General features: G+C 44.0%; 1 protein-coding gene across 3 annotated transcripts in view; it reads left to right on the top strand.

Annotated features, from left to right (window-relative positions):
- Window positions 1-24,486, top strand: part of pcdh15b (protocadherin-related 15b) — a 209,479-nt gene that overhangs the window by 121,797 nt on the left and 63,196 nt on the right. For all 3 annotated transcript variants that reach the window (XM_031805197.1, XM_020460822.2, XM_031805196.1), the window contains 5 exons: window positions 3,428-3,521; window positions 8,265-8,393; window positions 17,352-17,660; window positions 18,900-19,118; window positions 23,487-23,603. In XM_031805197.1, the coding sequence (XP_031661057.1) occupies window positions 3,428-3,521; window positions 8,265-8,393; window positions 17,352-17,660; window positions 18,900-19,118; window positions 23,487-23,603 (868 nt within the window). The remainder of the gene's footprint in view (window positions 1-3,427; window positions 3,522-8,264; window positions 8,394-17,351; window positions 17,661-18,899; window positions 19,119-23,486; window positions 23,604-24,486) is intronic.

Below are 24,486 nucleotides of genomic sequence, written 5' to 3'. Positions count from 1 at the left end.
GGTTACTCTGAGCTTCACTTTTGGTATTGGCGGGAAAAGTATTGGTGCCTTGGCTTGGAGTAAATATTTCCTCTTACAATTTCATAGATTTAATCCAAGCCTGCAATAAGATTTGCTTTTTAGGGAGCACTGTTCTATGTTTAGCGGCGAAGGAAGCCTTCTCCCCCTGGGGCTTTGGAGTAGAGCTATTACTCGTACAATTAGACCCAGAGCTGAATGGCCCTGATTTATTTATAAAAAATGGTACCCTGCCCTCCCTAGTGGCACAGCGGTCTAAGGCACTGCATCGCAGTGCTTGTGGTGTCACTACAGACCTGGGTTTGATCCCAGGCTGTGTCACAACCGGCCGTGACCGGGAGTCCCATAGGGTGACACACGATTGGCCCTGCGCCATCCAGGTTAGGGGAGGGGTTGGCCAGGGGGGCTTTACTTGGTTCATTGCGCTCTAGCGACTCCTTGTGGTGGGCCGGACGCCTGCAGGCTGACTTCAGTCGTCAGTTGAATGGTGTTTCCTCCGACACATTGGTGCAGCTGGCTTCCAGGTTAAGTGTTAAGAAGTGCGGTTTGGCAGGTCATGTTTCGGAGGAAGCATAACTCGACCTTCACCTCTCCCGAGCTCGTTGGGGAGCGATGAGACAAGACCGTAATTGAACATTTTGTATTATTTGAACCTTTATTTAACTAGGCAAGTCAGTTAAGAACAAATTGTTATTTACAATGACGGACTAGGAACAGTGGGTTAACCTCCTTGTTCAGGGGCAGAACGACAGATTATTACCTTGTCAGCTCAGGGATTTGATCCAACAACCTTTAGGTTACTGGCGCAACGCTCAAACCACTAGGCTATATCACAAAATTGGGGAGAAAAAGGGGGTAAAATACAAAAAGGTATAATAATATGGGGACCCGGACCCGAGAACAATCAGACCCAAGCAGCTATTTTTGTTAACAAATATTTCTTTATATCTTTGCTAGGCCTTCTACAAATCAATAAATATGCTCTAGGCCGTCGTTGGGTCCATTCAGATCCACTCGGGTCTATCAGCTCTAGTTACATAGACCCGATAACCGATAGCAATCAAACAGGACTCGACCCGCACCTGATGGGCAAGTTTGAATTTTGGACCCGAACCCACTCGGTCTTGGGTCGGGTCTCAGGTAGACCTCTAAGAGCTATCCCTCTGCTCTCTCTCTATCTCTCTCACTCTGACCCCCCCCCACCCTCTCTCTCTCTCTCTCCATTTTTCTCTGCAATAACCAGCACATTGCCATGCAGTCATAACTGTGCTACCGGAGGCCACTTCAATCAAAGCTCCAAACTCAAATTGTCATTGTGCCTCTCCTGTTGCAGACTGTCAGGTTCAAGAAATTGCATACACCACAACTCCAAAATGTTAATAAGCCCTGCGCCTGTCTCCGTCTCCTCAATGAAGAGGCAAATGAAAACAGTAGGGGACAAGCTCCCCAGTCCTAGAGGGGATGAGCTAACGTTTATCCCATTATATAGCCCCTATTTACGGATACATCCCGATAGATTCACGTACCTATCACAACACATTGTATCCCCATTGTCATACCACGGAGCCAGTTCTTGCATATTTATCTGTTTCTTTCGAAAGAAAGCTCTTTTTATCCAACTGGTACAGCTAATGAGTTGATTGTTTACAAGACAGTTTTACAAGTTACCCATTTGATTGCTTTGTATTAGACTTAAAACGTCAGCGTGTCAAGACTTTTAAGTCCGCTGTAGAGGTGATTGTGATCAGAGACCTGCCTGCGTCTCATCGCCAGCTTAATGCCAGAAACGGGCAGGCCTTACAGATCACAATCTGTTGAATAACCTCTGCTCTGTGTTGCCTCTTAGTGGGCCTCAGATGATATCTTTAATACTCTCTTAGTTATTCAGCACTTCAAAACAACACCCTTGTGAATGCGGTTCTCTCACATGCTGGATCTGATCCAGTTTGCTTTTCCAGCTGCTAATAATCATGATATTTCATTCAGCTTGGCATTATCATCATCCTTGATATTTTCGAATGGGAGGATGATTGTGTGTGTGTGTGTGTGTGTGTGTGTGTGTGTGCGTGTAGAGACAATGCTCTCTATGAATAGCTTATAAATATACATGAGAGCCGTGGCGGCAGCATTTGAGGTGCCGCTTTGCGTTTGTCTAATTCATTTTAACAGGGGCATATCATTCCACTATGGTCCTCACGGAGCTCGTATCCCTCTTAGGATGTGTGCACCCGGTCTCTTAGAATCGTCTGATTATGAACCGTTAAAAATGCTGAGTTAAAAAGTACCTCTAATATCTGATTAATGCGTGTCTAAATGACTGCTGGTGAGTAGCCATCAGAAAACTACAAGTAGAGGGAAAATCGAGATGCGTGGTCGCAGACGCGTTTCCTTAGGTGGCTGTACATTGCCCTCTAGTTTGGGCTCATCTCTGAGAGCTGTAGCAGACAGACAGCTAACAGGTGTACACTCTTATATATCAAAAAGTGCTGTCGAGAACATTAAAGGGTTATTTGGCTGTCCCCGTAGGAGTACCCTTTGGAGAACCCTTTTTGGTTATAGGTAGAACACTTTGGATTCCGGGGTGGAACCCAAAAGGGCTCTACCTGGAAATAAAGTGGTTCTACCTGGAACCAAAAAGGGTTCTCTTATGGGGACAGCCGAATAACCCTTTTGGATCCTTTTTTTTTTCTACGAGTGTAGAGCTGACAGCAGATAATCATCCCATGTATTTAAACACTCAGGGATCGCTCTGTGAGAGGGCTGAAACCACTGCTGTATGCATGCCAAGAGTGCCCCACACCGAATGACCGTGCACTGTAAATTCTACAAAGTGTGTGTGTGTGTTAGGCTACAGTAGCTTGTCAAAGTGCCAACATATAACTCTCCTCTGTCGGCAGAACGAGAGAAGGAGCTTCCGTTTCATTCTAATGTGCTGGCGGGTCCACATGCCCCACAGTATGCGACGTGCATGTAATTGAATAGCCAGATTTACATAAACCCCCATTATAAACCACATACAAGCAACAAAAATAAACGGTGGTTTTGCATTAGAAGGAAAAAATAATCTGCTTACACTGACAAAGTTGTGATTTTGGGCCAATTGAAACCTGTCTCTATTGTGATTCAATCATTTGTTGAAATGTTCACATTCACAATGTCTGAATGCAGACTTTGATGCAAGAATTTCTGTCTACTTCACGTCTTCTTGTTTTTGTGTGGGTATTGTTTATCACTACGTGAGATCTGTTTGATTTAGGAACCCTGAAAGCTTCTGGCTCAGCGGGAAGCAGAGTCAGTGGGAAAGTTTCACGAAAGCTGCAAATGGACTGTATTGAATGATGTGAGTGTGTCGTGTTCTGGTGGTGGTTTAGTGAAAAAGAACCACCGTGTCTCTGTCTCTTCTCCCCAGGTCAGGGCTTTTGGTCCTGGGCAAACCGCTGGACAGGGAGACAGAGGATCACTACACTCTCGTTGTAACAGCCTCAGATGGCCATCCGGAAGGGGTAAGCCTGCGTCAATTGACCTTCTATCCATCTATTCGTTCATCTATTCTCCGTCATAAATGATTTCATTTATCCATTAATCTGTGTGCTGTCTCACCATCAATCAATTTATTGTGTTCATGAATCTATTCGATCCATTCAGTTAAGTGCATGGCAGGTTGTGTAGCTAGCCTTTTTTACTGTGTTGGAGGTCTGCAGTCCATTGTTTTGATAGGATCCTGGCCAAACTGGAGTAGCAGTGATTTATGTACTGTAAATGATAATAACAAGGAATAAGATGTTGCATAACAGTAACGGGGGTTGTTAGGTGAAAATCGGGGTTGATTTCAAATCAGTCTAATAATGCAATAGCGGTATTTGTCATCAATCATGGCCCCCTTTAATGGTTGTATCCAGTGTTGAGAAAATGTGAATCTCAAAAACCTTTGACGCATCCACCTACATCACTCTAATGACGGCTAAAGATATTGCCTTGTCGTTGCATATCCCGATGTCCAAAACATCTCTTTCGATATCACACTTAACGAGGAAGCCAGCAGACCAATTCATGTGGCATTATTCTCTTTGATGCCAGCGGCTGCATATTTAATGCAGGTGTGACACGTTACCGCGGCTGACCTTTATGGAAATGAATACAAACGTCTCTCTTCTGGCACACTCTGATACCTGAAGCACCTCCCCCTAGATTGAATCACTTAATTGGCCAATATTCTCAGAGCTGGTCTCTCTCACCTAGTGGACTAGTGGAGTAGTCCAGTGTGGTTGGTTGTCTCATGCAAGTAAAATGAGACAGCGGACAGTGAGTACCAGTAAAACCTCCCTCCTCTGCGCTCGCCAGCATTCTCCTCCCCTCTGTGCCCTCCACGTTTCCACTTATTCTATAAGACATTGAGCAAAGTTTAAACTGCAGCCTGAGCGGGTAGGGTAAAGGCAGAGACTGAGGCCTTTAAAATTCATTGACCTTTCCAAATCAGCTGGTCATTAGCCAAGCTAATAAACAGTCCTGTAGGGACTAGGGAAGGCTCTCTGGCTTAGGAGACACACACACACACACACACAACATACGTACACACACAGACGCACACACACACACACACACACACACACACACCACTGTCACTGACTCTCCAGAACTGTTTGACCTCCCTTCCTGGTGATGTTTCCTACTGGATGGGGCGTGTATTTCTCTAGTCACCTGCAGGTGTGCCAGAGGGGCCTGGAGGGCCCGGGGCTAGCCAATATTATCTGATGAGGACCACATGAGAGGGAGACCGACAGTATCTATTATAGAGTCATATCAGAGGTGTCAGATAACACTCTGTTACAGATGATAAATACTGGTTGTACTGTTTGGTCTTAAAGGGGCAATCATCAGTTCTTACATCCATCTTTGAACATCCATTTAATCATATGGATGTTCATTGATTCATTGATTCTTGAAGAATTTGACTTATAAATGCCTCGTGAGCTTAGTTCAACTGTCGTAACCCATCAAAACCTTTTTTCCTCCAATGTTTTTAAACAAAGTAAAGCTGTCATTTTGATATCATGGATGGTCCAGTTTTTGTATCCTTTACTTGGTCTATGAATTTGAGGGTGGTCACACTCTCCAACCCCATCCCTTAGCATTTTACTAAATGGGGGGCGGGGAGTATGCCTTGTTATTGTTTTTACTGCTGATTACCACTTTGAAGAGAAAAATGCAGTTTTGGTCCTAAACAAAGCATGAGTGTTTACCTTTTTCAAAGTGCACATGCTGTGCACCATTGTTTTCATGTCAAACAATAGTCCTGAATTTCCTATGTATTTGTCCAGTTCACTCATTACTACCCCTCCTCGCTCCGAGTAAATGTTTCCTGTAGCGCAGAGATGTTTTGCATCATGAAGTTACACCTCATGAATAATCCCAGCCTCTCTCAAATGCTCTTTCTGACATGACAAAACAGTGGAAAATAACACACACCTTCTTTTTGGATTATTCCTCACTTTTTCATTCCTCTGGGTGTGTCGTGGGAAGGAATATCTTTTGATGTTCTTTCAAAGCTACATGCGGAGAAGAGAATGAGGAAGTGAGACATTAGGAGGGGATGATGCAAAGTGAAGGGATCGACCTGCTATGAGGGCACACCTACACACTTTTCTCCCCTCCATTCTTCCGCTGACGAAGGGAAGCCATATGTTCTGGGCTAAGCAGTTTAGTCTTTCCCGTAGGCTGGTGCTCTAACGTACGGCCTGATTTGGGTTACCGGTGTGAATACAAGAGCCACCGCTAAGGAATTAGCTATAGCTCTATCTGCCTAACGACCCACTGGTTGCTAATTTATTCTGTGCTGTAATTGGTTGTTTAAAAAAAAATGTTGAATCGTTGGGTTGTTAGATAAAAGACAGAGAACCTCTGAATGATGCAACCATCTGTCTGGCTCTGACAATTACTGTATTATCTGGTCATTCAATGAGGAATTGACCTGTTTGGATATTGTGTTTTGTTTGATGGCCGCAGTTTCTTCACAAAGGAGGAGATTGGGGGCTTTGGTCTTTGTGATCCATCACAGACCTCATTAATCAGCATCAACATGATGGCCCAGAGCCTTATTAAATGTTCTGCTCTGATACCACCAGCCTAAAAACGAGCTAATTGGAGAATCCATCATATTTGTGAAACAGTCCGTCAGTAAGAACACACCCAGTCAGTCTGTAGCGTCACAGACCACGGATGAAACCTTTAAGGGCTGAGATGTTAGATGACCGGCAGTGATCACTCTTCCTTCCTGGAAACGGTCTGGAAATGGTTCAGGATCACTTTAAATTCAAGAGAAGTCACGGTGATGGGTTATGTACAGATTAACTTTCCACACTGAAATGTTGGCTTTTAAATACCACACCTCTATAGAAAGCAGGCTTAAAGTGGATCTGACACCGTTTAACTAAACAGATAATCAGTATATTGGTCTAAAATATCACGTTTGCAGTTTGTGCTTTAAAACCAATTTCATAACATTTCAGATCACTTTATTGTTCAATTGCACACAAGGTCCAACCAAAATTTGACTTCCGCTCCAAAACACATACAGAATTTGGAAAGGTGCAGGGGGCTGCCACTGTGTGCCTGGGGAGCTGTTGTTACCAGATTTTATTTTCTGTCTGGACGCAGGATTCGAACTAGCAACCCTCCTTCGAACTAGCAGCCTTGTAGCTAGCTGGCAGGATGTCATGTTGTTATTGGGCTGGGGGGCACTGCAGGAGGCCGAGCAGGCTACTATTCCCCATCTGAGAAGTTTTACTGTCCTCCGTGCTAGATTTGAACTCGTATGGTTCAGGCTAACGTTGTTGTTGTTCTGGATAGGCAACTGAAGGAGAGATGTTGCGCTGTTCCGCTGCCTGTCCAGTGGAGTGCAACATCAAAGTGCTGTTGGCATGGCTTATTTGCCTAATCTAGCAGTGATTGGTTATGGCACACCGGTCTGTGTAGATTCTGGCCCAGGACAAGACCGACAAGTTTGTATTCGTTTATATTTACTACATTTCTATTAATGGCCCGACGCGCATGGCTGCTTTCCCATTAATATTACTATTAGAAAGCTCACCAATTCCTGACTCTACGTCATTTCCAAACGTTCTATGAAATGTATGAAAACGTGACATTCTATGTGCTCGCTTCTCACACAATGAAAAATGTTGTCTTATTCTTCCCTAGGTTGTACATTATATGAGCATATTTGAATAAGATTTGATGGTACTAAATATGTGTCAGTTCCACTTTAAGTAGTGTGATGGAGTATCTTGATTAATTAACTTGCCTTCTTTGCACTAACACTCGCACTTGTCTTTTCTTACTAGCACAGACTTTGCTGATTGCTACTTTTATTGAGGAAAAATGTACTTCCTATGACTGTGATATGTGGTTGTCCCACCTAGCTATCTTAAGATGGATGCGCTAACTGTAAATTGCTCTGGGATAAGAGCGTCTGCTAAATGACAAAAAAAATCGAATGTGATTACCTGCACCTGTTGACCTGGATGAGCTTCCTGGATTCTGTTCTTCTATCGGGGGAAACGTGTAGCTAGAAGTCAAAAGGGCATTGATTTGATTAATTCAGTTTTATAAAAGCCTTGAACTCCATGTTTTATTTTCTATAATAGACTGCAAGTCACTATGGTCACAGGATGCTCTCGTAGCCAGCTCAAGATTATCCGGAGCCGGGTACTGCGATTGCCGTCCCTGTGTCATGATATATCCTGGTTTCTGAAGAGATTTAATGTGCTATATCTACACGGCTCAGTAGTCTTGTTAATCAAGTGAAAATTTCGACATGATGCACCGTCTGAAAGAACCTACAACTAAATGTGTTGGGTTTGGGAGCATCTCGTTGTTATATCAAATACAAAAATGCTAATTCACCTAAAGCTGAGGAGATTTGTCATTCATCACACGATGGCGAATGCAAATACATCAGCGTTATTGCAAGAGCTATAGCAGTTAATCAGGAAACAAGTGGATTTGTTGATGAAAACCCACCCAGGCCCTGAATAATGAAACCAAATGTATTATTTGATTAGAGAGTTTAAGAATGACATAGAATGTATTCACGCACATGCTGATTGGGTCAGGCAAGACATACGGAGAAGTCTGCGGTGCTTTTAAGCTACTATTTCAGAGAAAGAACTCCTGCTGATTTGCTCTTGCCAGAGGCTTTGTTCGAAGCAGAGATCAATAACTGTGTTGTTTTTATCCTGCGCTTCCAGACCTCCACGGCTACTGTGAATGTTGTGGTCACTGATGTCAACGACAATGACCCCGTCTTCGATCCACTCGTGCCCCAAAACGTAACAGTTACAGAGGAGGAGGCCAACTCTTTTGTGGGCCAAGTAAAGGTAAGTCTGCGTTTATGTATGCCACACTGTTTACTGTGTGGCCTTTACTGTATTGTCCACATTGCTGGCTCATACATAGCCCCTTGTATAATGCACTCATGTTAAGATCTGTCTGATGAGTAAGTCAGTGTACTGTTGCTGGCTTGCCCTGTAGAGTAATGTTTCTGTTGCACTGAATCTATCAACTTGTAAATTGCAGCTTGTATAAGCAGGCATACTGTCCATGGGGCCTTTGACATTGAAATAGTCTGTCCCATGCGATTTAACTTATCTGTACCTGACCTGCAGCAGTACACCCTACTGTTCCTTTGTGGCTCTGGTGGCTCTCTCCCGCTGACTCTCCCTGTCCCATTTGGCTAATTGTAATCAGAGGCCCGCAGGGAGGTGATGGCCGAGTGCCAATGGCCCCACTCTATGCTCTGCCTGACGATCCCCCCCAGCATGTGTGCCCAGCTGCCAGGAGGCCCAGAGCAGAGCGGGCCCAGGCGGCTGATGGCTCCCCGCGAGCTCCCTGCCCGCTCCACTGTTAATCATTTTCCAATTTAATAAATGTAATTTAAATAATTTGTCACCTTCAGGGACATTCTATAATGAGTAGCTTTGTTGGGCTCTGTTAAGCTGCGAGGAGTTGTAATTAGTGGTGTAGTTTAATAGGGCCGGGGATTGTTAGTGGAATAAGCGGAGGATAATGCAGGCAGACATCTTTGGAGGGAGTCGTGCGGCTTTGTGTGGTGTTGCGCGGCGCAGTACTGCGCACCGCTGTGTTGTGGATCATAAGATGAATGTTTACCTGGGTGAAGAGTTGGAGGGAAAGTGGCTGGAGCTGCATTGACTGCTGGGAATAATTGATGATCGATGCACACACTCTGGTGTGTATGTGTGATCAGCACTTCACCCATACTGTCTCAGTATATGATCAGCCAAGTGGGATTTGCAACAATATGTGCATCGAAAAGAGTAAGCCTTTATGGAACACTAAACGCTAATCCATCTGTTGAATACAAGTTCTTCCTCAATCTGGGAACGCATCGAGCACAGCAGGTTCATACAGGAATCCCGATTGTTTGCATCGGCTGATATTGCACCAGTTAGATTCATCACTCTACCCCGATGTGGCAGTCTATTTAGTGGACCAGGTTTCTGCTCCCACATTCCCCGATGGCTGCCACGCGCACGCTGTGCGCTGGCGTTCTCGGTGGCACGCTATTGTTGTAACATGCGCGACTCGCCATGCCAGTCTGTTTTCTGTTTTCCCACCCCGGCCTCCACCTGTTTGGACTCTGCTTGTAATTATTGTGTATGCTCTGGCAGCCAGCCACCACGACGAAGCCAAGACTAACAAATGGTTAAACGAATACGTGTGGCGTTTCCTATCTGAAATGGATATTAGTAGAGGTGGTGGGTTACCACCATGTGTGTTATGGTGTTATTTATGCAACATTTCTGATTTATCTCCATGTCCTGTCAACAATAATAATAATAATATTAGTAAAGTTGATCCATGTGATCCAAGGTACTGTCTGCAAGACAAATGAGTTGACTTGGCACATTCAGTGTTGTGCTCCTGAGAGGCCTTTTGCTCTGCTTATCAAGCCATCAAGACACATTACTGTTTTCACTTAACGAAAGAGAGCGAGAGATTCACAGACAAGTGAAGCAGAAATCACTGTACTCTTTCTGGCTCAGCATGCCCTCTCTTCCTCACTAGATAATGAAACTATCCCCATATTGTAGTGTTTACCAGTTGGGCTCTGGTGTGATGAACGGTGTAAGACATAGATTTGATTTGCTTTGCAGAGACGCTGAGCTAATTGTATTTGTCACAGGTGTGGAACACAACACAACTTCCAGTGAAATGCTTACTTACAAGCCCTTAACCAACAATGCAGTTTTTTTTAAATACCTACAACAACAAAAAAGAAAAAAGGAAAGAAATAAAAGTAACAAATAATTAAAGAGCAGCAGTAAAATAACAATAGCGAGGCGATATACAAGGGGTACCGGTACAGAGTCAATGTGCAGGGGACACCGGTTAGTTGAGGTAATATGTACATGTAAGTAGATGTAAAGTGGCTATGCATAGATAATAAACAGAGAATAGCAGCAGTGTAAAAGAGAGGGGGGAGGGCAATGCAAATAGTCTGGCTAGCCATTTGATTAAATGTTCAGGAGTCTTATGGCTTGGGGGGTAGAAACTCTTTAGAAGCATCTTGGACTTAGACTTGGTGCTCCGGTACCACTTGCCATGCGGTAGCAGAGAGAACAGTCTATGACTAGGGTGGCTGGAGTCATTGACCATTTTTAGGGCCTTGCCTCTGACTCCACCTGGTATAGAGTGCCTGGATGGCAGGAAGCTTGGCCCCAGTGATGTACTGGGCCGGACACATTACCCTCTGTAGTGCCTTGCGGTCGGAGGCCGAGCATTTGCCCTACAAGGCAATGATGCAACCAGTCAAGATGCTCTCGATGGTGCAGCTTTAGAACCTTTTGAGGATCTGAGGACCCATGCCAAATACTTTCAGTCTCTTGAAGGGGAGTAGGTTTTGTCGTGCCCTCTTCACAACTGTCTTGGTGTGCTTGGACCATGTTGGTGTCCACATCACTAACAAACTAAGGGACTTGAAGCTCTCAACCTGCTCCACTACAGCCCTGTCTCAGAGAATGTTGCTCAGTCTTTCTTTTCCTGTAGTCCACAATCATCTCCTTTGTCTTGATCACGTTGAGAGAGGTAGATGTCCTGGCGCCACATGGACAGGTTTCTGACTTCCTCCCTATAGGCTGTCTCGTTGTTGTCGGTGATCAGGCCTACCACTGTTGTCATCAGAAATCTTAATGATGGTGTTGGAGTCGTGCCCGGACGTACAGTCATGAGGGAACAGGGAGTACAGGAGGGACTGAGCACGCACCCCTGAGGGGCCCCCGTGTTGAGGAACAGCATGGCAAATGTGTTGTTATTTACCCTTACCATCTGGGGGTGGCCTGTTAGGAAGTCCAGGATCGAGTTGCAGAGGGAGGTGTTTAATCCCAGGGTCCTTAGCTTAGTGATGAGCTTTGAGGGCACTACAGACGTGAGTGCTACGGGTCGGTAGTCATTTAGGCAGGTTACCTTAGTAATCCTGGGCACAGGGACTATGGTGGTCTGCTTGAAACATGTTGGTATTACAGACTCCGACATGGGAGAGTTTGAAAATGTCAGTGAAGACACTTGCCAGTTCGTCAGTGCATGCTCAGTACACGTCCTGGTAATCCGTCTGGCCCTGCGGCCTTGTGAATGTTGACCTGTTTAAAGGTCTTACTCACATCGGCTGCGGAGAGCGTGAACACACAGTCGTCCGGTACAGCTGATGCTCTCATGCATGTTTCATGCATGTTTCCTGTATTGACGCTTTGCCTGTTTGATGGTTCGTCGGAGGGCATAGATACAGGTTTCACCGATGTAGAATCTTAATTTTAGCCAGTTTGCTGCAGCTGGAAAAGAATCCTGCAGGAACATGAAATGTTAATTATTATGTGGATTATTACAGTTGAAGTCAGAAGTTTGCATACAAAATACATTTAAACTCAGTTTTTCACAATTCCTGACATTTAGTCCTAGTAAAAATTCCTTGTCTTAGGTCAGTTAGTATCACCACTTTTATTTTAAGAATGTGAAATGTCAGGATAATAGTAGAGATTTATTTCAGCTTTTATTTTTTTCAACAGTGGGTCAGAAGTTCGTATTTGGTAGCATTGCCTTTAAATTGTTTAACTTGGGTCAAACATTTTGGGTAGCTTTCCACAAGCTTCCCACAATACGTTGGGTGAATTTTGTCAACTTTGGGAGTATGCTTGGGGTCATTGGTCACTTGGGAAGACCCATTTGCGACCAAGCTTTAACTTCCTGACTGATGTCTTGAGATGTTGCTTCAATATATCCACATAATTTATCTTCATCATGATACAATCTATTTTGTGAAGTGCACCAGTCCCTCCTGCAGCAAAGCACCCCCACAACATGATGCTGCCACTCCCGTTCTTCACGGTTGGGATGGTGTTCTTCAGCTTGCAAGCATCCCCCTTTTTCCTCCAAACATAACGATGGTCATTATGTCCAAACAGTTCTATTTTTGTTTCATCAGACCAGAGAACATTTCTCCAAAAAGTACGATCTTTGTCCCCATGTGCAGTTGCAAACCGTAGTCTACAGGCTGTTTACTTTGGGCACGTCATTCAGATAGGATGTGGAGAAAAAACGTTGACATTTGTGGAGTGGTTGAAAAACGAGTTTTAATGACTCCAACCTAAGTGTATGTAAACTTCTGACTTCAACTGTAAGTATTGGAAATGTATTGGAAAAATCAAGTCTGAAATTTGAAATGCACTATATTTTTATTTTATTTCCTGCATTGCAGAAATGTTACCCTGTAGCAGGGTGATCAAATCATTCACTTTTAAAGGTCGACTTTGGGCACGAAAAATGGTTCAACTCCTCCTCTTTCTCAATTTATTGTGGTGTGCATTTGGTGCGTCATCGATGTGACATTCTGGTTCGTTAGCTAAGTTAGCCACTTGTAGTGTTGACGTCATTTCGCAGGATTTTGTTTTTGGACGGAAGCTGTAGAGATCGGTAAGAAATGGCACTTCTGTGGCCAAATATCTTATTGATCCATTATCCATTTTTTTTTTAAACATGCTTTAAATGAACTGGTATGATGGTGCATTGATAAGTTATACAGGTAAAAGCCGTTATTTAGCATTTATGCCCAAAGTCGACCATTGCTGAGAAGGTGAATGCTTTCATAAGCAGGTCCTGGTTGCTTTAGCAGCTGATAGAGATGTATTGAACTCATGCCATCACTGACTGGAGAGTTATCTTCATTATTTTGGCTTGACGATTGGGTTTTCAGACTTCAGTCGAGTCAACATGTTCCTTATTATTCTCGTGGGATCTTACTGATCTCCTGCAGGGGCATCATTTCCGTATTGTTTTAAATTTTTTGCACCGCATTGCAATATGCTATGAGTGAAGGCAATCTCCATTTTTTTTTTAATGAAAATTACAAACTGATCCTGTCTCAGTATTACCACCAAGATTGATTCATTTACATTTCCTCAATGTATTTCATTCTCTGGTGGAAAATAAATGTTCTGTACGACTCAAACAATGTCTCTGAAAATAAACATTTTGTGTCCACTCTCCCTTTTATCACAATAATGATATGACCCAGATGCAGACACGGGAGGCGGATAGTACAGTTCTCAAGATTATTTATTAGAAACACGGGGCAGGCAAAGGGCAGGTCGAGGGCAGGCAGAGGTTTGTAATCAGGTCAGAGTCAGACAGGCACAGGACGGCACTCAGGGTCAGGGAAGGCAGAATGGTCGGAATCGGGAAAAACTAGGAAACAGAACTAGAGAAACAGAACTAGAGAAACAGGAAGGCGGGAAAGAATGCTGGTAAGACCTGACAAGATGAACTGACAACAAAAAAACAGAGAACGCAGGTATAAATACTCAGGGGATAATAGGAAGATGGGTGACACCTGGAGGGGGGTGGAAACAAGCACAAAGACAGGTGAAACAGATCAGGGTGTGACACCTTTACGCCCTCCAAAGTCAATTATCACTTGCCTTTTAGTAGAATAAATGACATTTTCAACATCAAATTTCTTTCCATTTTTCAATTACTTTTAGCTCCCAATCCGGAGGTGAGATGTTAAGTTACTCTCTTCCTTTGTTCAATGGGATCACGGAGTCGTGTTCCTACAAAGTCATCAGAGGGATGATATGATAATTCTGTGTGATCCTGGCTTCTCATGTCATCTGGCTCCAGCCTTCAAGTCTGGAGTCAATGGGTGCAGAGTCAGCCTCCCTATTACCACCTTGATGATTAATGCAGGGAACCTCTGTGATCAGAGCCAGATAAGAGAGCTATCAGGGTAGAGCAGAGCACAGGACCTGGATAATGATGCACTTCTAGCAACAAATGCAGAGATACGTGCAGTGTAGGCCTATACTACAGTAACAGAACACACAGTGGGGTGAACAAGAATTTGATACACTGCTGATTTTGCAGGTTTTCCAACTTACAAAGCATGTAGAGGTCTGTCATTTTTATCATAGGTACACTTCAACTGTGAGAGACGGAAAATCACATTGTATGATTTTTAAGTAATTAATTTGCATTTTATTGCATGACATAAGTATTTGATCACCTACCAACCAGTAAGAATTCCGGCTCTCACAGACCTGTTAGTTCTTCTTTAAGAAGCCCTCCCTCCCTTACCTGTATAAAAGACACCTGTCCACACACTCAATCAAACAGACTCCAACCTCTCCACAATGGCCAAGACCAGCGAGCTGTGAAAGAATATCATGGGTAAAATTGTAGACCTGCACAAGACTGGGATGGGCTACAGGACAATAGGAAAGCAGCTTGGTGAGAAGGCAACAACAGTTGGCGCAATTATTAGAAAATGGAAGAAGTTCAAGATGACGGTCAATCACCCTCGGTCTGGGGCTCCATGCAAGATCTCACCTCGTGCGGCATCAATGATCATGAGGAAGGTGAGGGATCAGCCCAGAACTACATGGCAGGATCTGGTCAATGACCTGAAGAGAGCTGGGACCACAGTCTCAAAGAAAACCATTAGTAACACACCACGCCGTCATGGATTAAAATCCTGCAGCGCACGCAAGGTCCCCCTGCTCAAGCCAGCGCATGTCCAGGCCCGTCTGAAGTTTGCCAATGACCATCTGGATGATCCAGAGGAGGAATGGGAGAAGGTCATGTGGTCTGATGAGACAAAAATATAGCTTTTTGGTCTAAACTCCATTCGCCGTGTTTGGAGGAAGAAGAAGGATGAGAACACCCAAGAACACCATCCCAACTGTGAAGCATGGTGGTGGAAACATCATTCTTTGGGGATGCTTTTCTGCAAAGGGGACAGGACGACTGCACCGTATTGAGGGGAGGATGGATGGGGCCATGTATCGCGAGATCTTGGCCAACAACCTCCTTCCCTCAGTAAGAGCATTGAAGATGGGTCGTGGCTGGGTCTTTCCAGCATGACAACAACCACGAAACACACAGCCAGGGCAACTAAGGAGTGGCTCCGTAAGAAGCATCTCAAGGTCCTGGAGTGGCCTAGCTAGTCTCCAGACCTGAACCCAATAGAAAATCTTTGGAGAGAGCTGAAAGTCCGTATTGCCCAGCAACAGCAACAGCAACCTGAAGGATCTGGAGAAGGTCTATATGGAGGAGTGGGCCAAAATCCCTGCTGCAGTGTGTGCAAACCTGGTCAAGAACTACAGGAAACATATGATCTCTGTAATTGCAAACAAAGGTTTCAGTACCAAATATTAAGTTCTGCTTTTCTGATGTATCAAATACTTATGTCATACAATAAGATGCAAATTAATTACTTAAAAATCAGATAATGTGATTTTCTGGATTTTTGTTTTAGATTCCATCTCTCACAGTTGAAGTGTACATATGATAGAAATTACAGACCTCTACATGCTTTGTAAGTAGGAAAACCCGCAAAATCGGCAGTGTATCAAATACTTGTTCTCCCCACTGTAGATGCAGGATATACTACAATGGAACAGCATAGTACAATTCTAAACACACAACACCGTTTCACCATGAGCAATATGTTCCATTAGCTCATTAGAGTGCATTGGAAAACCACTGTCTTCTATCTCGAACAAATCCAGAGTGAAATGGTAGGATTAATGCTGTATGGATACAATACAATCCCTACGATATATAGACAGAACTGCTTAACTTGTGGCACAAAAAAATCCTCCATTTGCATTACAGAGAGGACACAACAGGCTGTTTGAAGAGACGGTTCAACTGTACCACTGTGTACCTGTGTAAGGCTGTCTGCTTGTGATCTGTGTACTGCTCTCTCCCTGCTGTTGAAAGAGGTGTCTCATCGTGTGCGTGTGTGCATCTGTGTGTGTTTGTTTGTATGTGTGTGTGTGAAGGGGGGGTGTGCACTTACCTGCGTGCTTGTGTGTATTGTGTATATGTCTGCATGTGTGCGTGAGAGTTCCTCCCTATTTACGTATGCATGATGCCTGCCATATGGTGTCCACATCACCAACAAACTAACATGGTCCAAGCACACCAAGACAGTTGTGAAGAGGGCACGACAAAACCTATTACCCCTCAGGAGACTGAAAAGATTTGTCATGGGTCCTCAGATCCTCAAAAAGGTTCTTCAGCTGCACCATCGAGAGCATCTGGTTGCATCACTGCCTGGTATGGCAGCTGCTCGGCCTCCAACTACAAGGCACTACAGAGGGTAGAGCATATGGCCCAGTACATCACCGGGGCCAAGCTTCCTGCCATCCAGGACCTCTATACCAGGCGGTGTCAGAGGAAGGCCCTAAAAATTGTATAAGACTTCAGCCACCCCAGTCATAGACTGTTCTCTCTGCTACCGCACGGAAAGCAGTACCGGAACGTCTAGGTGCAAGAGGCTTCTAAACAGCTTCTACCCGCCAAGCCAGGCCAGAAGACTCCTGAACATCTAATCAAATGGCAACCCGGACTTGCATTGACCCCCCCCACCCTTCTACGCTGCTGCTACTCTCTGTTATTATCTATGCAAAGTCACTTTAATAACTCTACCTACTTGTACATATAACCGCAATTACCTCGACAGCAGTGCCCCCGCACATTGACTCTGGACCGGTACCCCCTGTATGTAGCCCCGCTATTGTTATTTACTGTTGCTCTTTAATTATTTGTTAATCTTATCTCTTACTTTTTGTGGGTGGGGATATTTCCCGAAAACGTTATTGTTGTTTAAGGGCTTGTAAGTAAGCATTTCACTGTAAGGTGAACACCTTACAGTTGTTGTATTCGGTGCTTGTGACAAATAACATTTGATTTGATATGGAGGGTCTAACCCCCTGTCTCCTTCCTTCCCTCCCACCCACCCACCCACCCATCCATCCACCCAGGCCACAGATCCAGACGCGGGGGTTAATGGCCAGGTGCGCTACCGACTAGTCAACCACGCCGACCTCTTCAGGGTCAACTCCAATGGCACCATCTCCACCGCCGTGCCTCTGGACCGAGAGGTCAGGGGTCAGTATGACCTCATGGTGGAGGCGGAGGACGGAGCGGTGGAGGACCCCAGGAGGACCACGCTGACTCTGTCGGTGACCGTGCTGGATGTGGATGATAACAGCCCGGTGTTCTCACAACCATCCTATATGGTCAATCTACCGGAGAATAGTCCTAAGAACACAGTCATCCTGCAGCTTACTGTGAGTTTGTGTGTGTGTTTGTGCATGATGTATGTGCGTATGTGTGATTGCCAGCCTGTGCGTGTGTGCATGTGTGTGTCCAAGAGTGCACAGCATGTTCCATGGACACTCAGGAGCCACAAGGCAGGGGTGTATTTACTACTTCAAACGCTCCACAGTCCAAATGCATCCTCTAGTACATCAAAGCACACAAGGTCAGGAGGCATATGGATAGCCTAGAGCATATTGACAGAGGATATCAAAACCTCAGACTTGGACATTTTTACATGGCCCACTATTCAGTCAAGTGCACTCAGGAAAGGTCAAACAGGAGCTGAGTGGAGTAGGATCTTTTTTTACCCCCATTATTCTCTGAGGTGAAATTATGTTAATTGGAATCCTGCTTGTTTTCCAAGAACCTGACTTTAGAATTGTGGTTATTTGTATTTTCCAAGAACATGCTTCTTCTTTGATCCAAAAGTTGAGTATATCGTCTGGACTATCTAGAATTGTGGTTATTTGTTGTTAGTCAGCCCAGAGAATACCTTTTTGAGGAGACCAGTCACATCTCCCTGTGTGAGGCTAATCATGGACATTTTCAGGTTGGGTTGGTTGATTGATAGTTTTACTTGACAGTGACAGTGTCTGTCTGGTCCTAGTGCACTGATCCCCTAGCAGTGTCAAACCTCTCATCACCGTGGCCTCCCGTCGCTCCCCATGCCACACCGAGCCTGCTGATAGGCTGATATTGTAGACAGATTAGTGGAGCCACTAATGGCTGAACTAGCATGGTCAGGGGGGGGTTGTCTGTGTGTAGGCCCACAGCTATTCTTCCCCCTACACACTCCACGTGAAAACACACACCTCCACTTGAAAAAACGACATGCACAACCCACACAGACGCAGGGGTGAATCCATTGTCAGGAGAGAGATCTCTCCTAACAATGGATTTGAGTAGTTATTACTGCTTGTCACTGTGATTTGACTGACGAGTGCCAGAAACTAGAATTGCTCGATTCTTTTGTTTTTATGATTGCCTATTGAATAAGAGACTTAAGATTCATGCTGTAACGTTGTGTAATTTTCTGGCTGTTGTGTTCTTAGCTAATAGGGAAACTGTTTCTTACATACACCTATTTATAACTACAGTACAAGTTACTTCAAGTCCCATAGACCAGAGATCCACTAATACAGGACACTAAACTGTTTCTTACCCGCAGTACTCCTTCCTCCTCCATCTCTTCATCTCCTCTCCTCTAGGCCAAAGACTCTGACCTGGACTCCAACGTCACCTTCCGTATACGGACCCCGGAGGCCAGGCAATTGTTTGCTGTCAACCCAGTGACTGGAGAGCTCTCTGTGCTGCAGACGCTGGACTTTGAGACCCTGGCAGCCACGGACCACACCTTTGTGGTGGAAGCCCTGGACAGTGGAGGGAGCATGCCCCCAGGCCTGGCCACTGTCACTGTAAAGATAACGGTAAGGAAACGACTGTACCTTCCCTCTGCTGCCTCCATAGCAGGGACCCATCAGTAGGCGACCGGGCTGTTTATCACTCACAAGCCATCTTTATCATTCAAAAGGAAAAATGCAGAAGTGTAGCAGAAGACCTGTGAATCAAATTTTTCATGAATACATGGCTCCTCTCTCGCTCTCTCGCGCTCGCTTGCTCGCTCTCTCTGGTCTAAAACCACTAGCCATTCTCACCACCACGGAGTAAAAGAGAGATGGATGATCCTCAGCTACCTCTCATTTCTCCTTGCCCAATGAAAGACAGATTGATATTGTAGTACAGTGCTGGGATATTTGATGTCTGGATGATCATTAGGTTTGTGAGGGCTCTATTTTGTCAGTATCGTGGCCATCTGATGTATTATGATTCAGGCGATTAAGCACCAGACACGAGCTGTATGGAGATTAGCCCGCCGTTGGCCTCTGCGTGACACTCCTAGACCAGTAGAAGAGTGGGCACTGATCAGGCTTGTGATGTGGTTTTACACATTAAACGAGGCTGTATTACTCAGTCAGTGTCCATTAATGTAATTACTTAGCTCTATCTGCTACGGTGCCTTCAGAAAGTATTCACGCCCCTTGACTTTTTCCACATTTTGTTATAGCCTGAATTTAAAATGTATTCCATTTAGATTTTTGTGTCACTGGCCTACACACAATACCCCATAATGTCAAAGTGGAATTATGTTTTTAGAAATCTTTACAGATTTTTTTATATATTTTTTGAAGTATTCAAGTGTTCAATCCCTTTGTCAAGGCAAGCCTAAATAAGTTCAGGAGTAAAGAATGTTCTTAACAATAAGTTGCATGGACTCACTCTGTGTGCAATGATAGAGTATAACATCAACCCAACGCATACAATGATCTGTAAAGTCCCAGAGAATTTCAAACACAGATTCAACCACAAAGACCAGGTAGGTTTTCCAATGCCTTGCAAAAAAGGGCACCCATTGGTAGATAGGCAAAAACTGACTTTACCATGCTGACTTTCAGCATGGTAAAGTTATTAATTACACTTTGGATGGTGTATCAATACAGCCAGTCATTACAAAGACACAGGTCTAACTTCCTAACTCAGTTGCCGCAGAGGAAGGAAACCACTCAGGGATTTCACCATGAGGCCAATGATGACTTTAACCCTCTAGAATAGATTTCTGCGGCCCCAATTAGCAGAATGAAAAAATCCCCACCAAAACCCATCCGTTTAAGGTATAGAGATCTGTTTTTTGCATTGGATGTGTCTCAATCCACCTCATCCGCTGTTGTCGCACTTCTGCATCTGCGGTGAATGATGGCAGAGTTAGAGTGGTGTTTGTCAGACCATGAGACATCCCAAAATCAGTATTCTCACTAAATAGGCTTCAGCGTCCGAACAGTTTGGGACGGCAACCTACTCTGACACCCCCCGATAAAAAGATGAGACTCTCGCGAACACGTCGTTGTCTGGTTGTTTTGCTCTAGGACGCCCACAAGCCTCACCAGACTCGTCTGAATGTCCCCCAGTACCAGTTTGAAAAATGAATGGAAGTAATGTGTATATAGATATAGTTTAGTGCCAGATAAGGGGTTAACCTTTTCAAGCATCAATTCCAAATACAGTTGAAGTCGGATGTTTACATACACCTTAGCCAAATACATTTAAACTCAGTTTTTCACAATTCCTGACATTTAATCCTAGTAATAATTCCCTGTCTTAGCTCAGTTAGGATCACAACTTTATTTTAAGAATGTGAAATGTCAGAATAATAGTAGAGAGAATTATATATTTTAGCTTTCATTTCTGTCATCACATTCCCAGTGGGTCAGAAGTTTACATACACTCAATTAGTATTTGGTAGCATTGCCTTTAAATTGTTTAACTTGGATCTTGAAAAAAAAGTTTTTGGAAAAAGTGTGTACGAGCAAGGAGGCCTACAAACCTGACTCAGTTACACCAGCTCTGTCAGGAGGAATGGGCCAAAATTAACCCAACTTATTGTGGGAAGCTTGTGGAAGGCTACCCAAAACGTTTGACCCAAGTTAAACATTTTAAAGGCAATGCTACCAAATACTAATTGAGTGTATGTGAGTCAATACATGTTACAATCACCTTTGGCAGCAATTACAGCTGTGAGTCTTTCTGGGTACCTTAAGTCTTTAAGAGCTTTCCACACCTGGATTGTGTAACATTTGCCCGTTTATTCTTTTCAAAATTATTCAAGCTCTTTCAAATTTGTTGTTGATCATTGCTACACAAACATTTTTAGATCTTGTCATAAATTGTCGAGCAGATTTAAGTCAAAACTGTAATTCAGCCACTCAGGAATATTCATTGTCTTCTTGGTAAGCAACTCCAGTGTAGATTTGTCCTTGTGTTCTGGGTTATTATCCTGCTTATTATTATCCTAATTTTTTTCTCCCCATAGAAACCCAGTCCCTAACGATGACAAGCATACCCATAACATGATGCAGCCACCACTATGCTTGAAGATATGGGGAGTTGTACTCAGTGATGTGTTGTATTGGATTTGCCCCAAACAAAGCACTTTGCATTCAGGACATAAAGTGAATTACTTTGCCACATTTTTTTTCAGTTTTACTTATTCAATATCTGCTTTTTTAATTTTTACTCATCTACCAATAAGTGCCCTTCTTTGCGAGGCATTGGAAAACCTCCCTGGTCTTTGTGATTTGAATCTGTGTTTTAAATGGACTGCTCGGCTGAGGGACCTTACAGATAATTGTATGTGTGGTGTACAGCGATAAGGTAGTCTCTTGAACTTCTTCATGCTTGCCATAACAAAGGGGTTGAATACTTATTGATTCAATCCATTTTAGCTTTAGATTTTTTTATTCATTTGTAAAAAAGTTGAAAAAAATAATTCCACTCTGACTTTTATGAAGTATTGTGTGGAGGCACATGACAAAAAAGCATCTCAATTGAATCCATTTTAATTTCAGGCTGTGACACAATTTGTCTTGAAAAAAAGTCAAGGGATGTGAATACCTTCTCAAGGCACTGTATCTTTTGTGATGTCCCCACAATGTTCCCACCAGACTGTTCCCACGACCTAATGAAACATTCTGGGGAACCTTTTAACAGACAATGTGTTCTGGGAACGGTCTTGCAACATCAGGCGAATGTTTTAAACCAATATTGTCTAATCATCAGCATGACTGAACAGTTTTTTTTCTGTTATGCGAGGGAAAAAAACATTACTCGTACATTGTTATTACAATACCTGGAAACCTAATGAGACATTTTTTGGGGGGGGGGGATGTTTGGTGGTGGGTGGGTGTTACAGCTGTTGTGTGCGACATTTTAGTGAATGTTGTGCACTAATTTATTTGTTCTACCTTATGGTGTTTTTAGTGCTACGTTGATGTCGATTATTGCGTTTCAATTCATATATATATATATATTCTATACCAGACAGCCAGAGCAAAAATCAGCATCCAGAGGAAATGTGATTATAAAAGGGGACTGTGATGAAAGCTGCTGTCTAGACAGACAGACAACCACCAAGTTTTATTAACAAGCCTAGGCGCTGTATCAAGGACTTTTCAGTGTAAATTCTCAGAGCAGGAGGTAGCCGGAAGACGAAGGTGTAATTTGGACACCAGAACTAGCCCTGGCCTCTCCTTGGATTTTGTGAGGCGGCGTGCTCTTTTGAATGCATTGCAATACCGCTCTGTCTTAAGGGCGAATAGCTGAGCAGCCGCTGGACAGATTGTAGGCTAACACATGTTTTGTATTCTGATCCAGCGGCACTCATTATTGGACCTCTTTCAGTCTTCAGACAGTCTTTTGGAAAATAACACTTCTTTGGCGAAAATAGAGTGCTGATGTCCTCTACCAGTACTAGGGGGTTTGCTAAGCTTCATATAGAGCTTTCGTCTCCGTGGTTCACACACAGGGTCTAATGATCTCTCTCAGGCCAGAAGTTAAAACAGTCCCTCTGCCGCACATGTCAGTCTTAATGAAGCCCCATGATCTCCTATTGAGTATCTGCCATTTTGATTTAGTGCTTTGCCTAAGTGTTAATGTGAGCCTCTCTAGACCAGGCTGACAGTTGTAAATGCAGCCAGTCCTTCAGAGGAAATCAAAGGAGTAGCCGAGGAAAATGGCTTGCCATGTCCGTCAGCAGTGACAGCTCTAGCTACTTCACAAATTCACAATAATGCTGGATTCAATCAAGCTCACAGAGACTGTCATTCTGACAACTGGATGCATTTACCATAAGGGGTATCTTTATTATGGTGGTGGTGGTGGTAGTAGTAGGCTTTTAGGGTAAAAATGCTGTTGATTCAGAAACTCACTAATTACATGAGTGTGTTTCTCTCTTCCTTCTCCAGGATATGAATGACTACTCTCCAGTGTTCAGCCAGGTGTTGTACAGGGGCATGGTGGCTCCCAACGCAGTCAAGGGGACTGTGGTCACCACGGTACATGCAGAGGACCTAGACCCCCCTGTGAGTAGACAACAACGTGACAGCCCTGCTCTGGGTCTGACTGTCACTTTACAACATGCCTGCCAGGTCGCTGCTCCCGTGGCAACGCGGGTGTGAAAGCATGATTGGCTCAGCTCCGTCCCGGACCGGCGATTTAGCGGAGAGAACAGAAAACATAGTGTGTGTCTATGTGTCTGCGCTACTGCGCTCGTACATTGTCATTGCGTTTGTTTGTCTTGTTTCTATGTATTCCACAGAGTCGTCCCGTCGATGGAATGCTTAATGATATAATGTAGATACATCGGACGGAGTTGTTGTAGTGTGTTTTGCTATTGTTATGTTGGTAGGGTAAGTCTCATTGTTTTGAGCTTTCATTTATTTATCATGTTCTGTGCTAGTGGATTTGTTCGTTCAGCCATAAGTTATGGATGGTTATTTATGAGAGAGATTGATATCACTACATGTTCTGATATCTTATAGCCTCGGGTGGACCTGCAGGCAGAAAGCAATATGCTCACTGCATATCATATAGAAGCATATTCTACACGCTCACTGTGTTGTGTGATTTCATTGCCCTGTGGCCTGAGGAAATAATGTCAGTGTTGCCAAGCCGGCGTCCCAAGGCGTGGCGAATCAGCCATGCTTCGGCAACAAGTTCCTGAATATACAATGATATTACATTTCCCTTTATAGTAAACACTTGATTTCACAAACTCACCCATCACATTGGCGCAAAGAGGTAGATGCCTTAAGGTCTCTCAGGGCAAATAAGACACGGAGCAAATGTTATTCATGAACGAATATTATTCATCAATTCACATGCAGTGGAACAACAACATAGATTATATGCAATCATTTTCACACATGTAGAGCATAGTGGTACTGTAGGACTATGTGGAGATTA

Source organism: Oncorhynchus kisutch, linkage group LG25 (assembly GCF_002021735.2).
Source record: "Oncorhynchus kisutch isolate 150728-3 linkage group LG25, Okis_V2, whole genome shotgun sequence".
In the NCBI taxonomy this organism is placed as follows: domain Eukaryota; kingdom Metazoa; phylum Chordata; class Actinopteri; order Salmoniformes; family Salmonidae; genus Oncorhynchus; species Oncorhynchus kisutch.
This window is presented reverse-complemented; position numbering and strand designations above follow the sequence as displayed.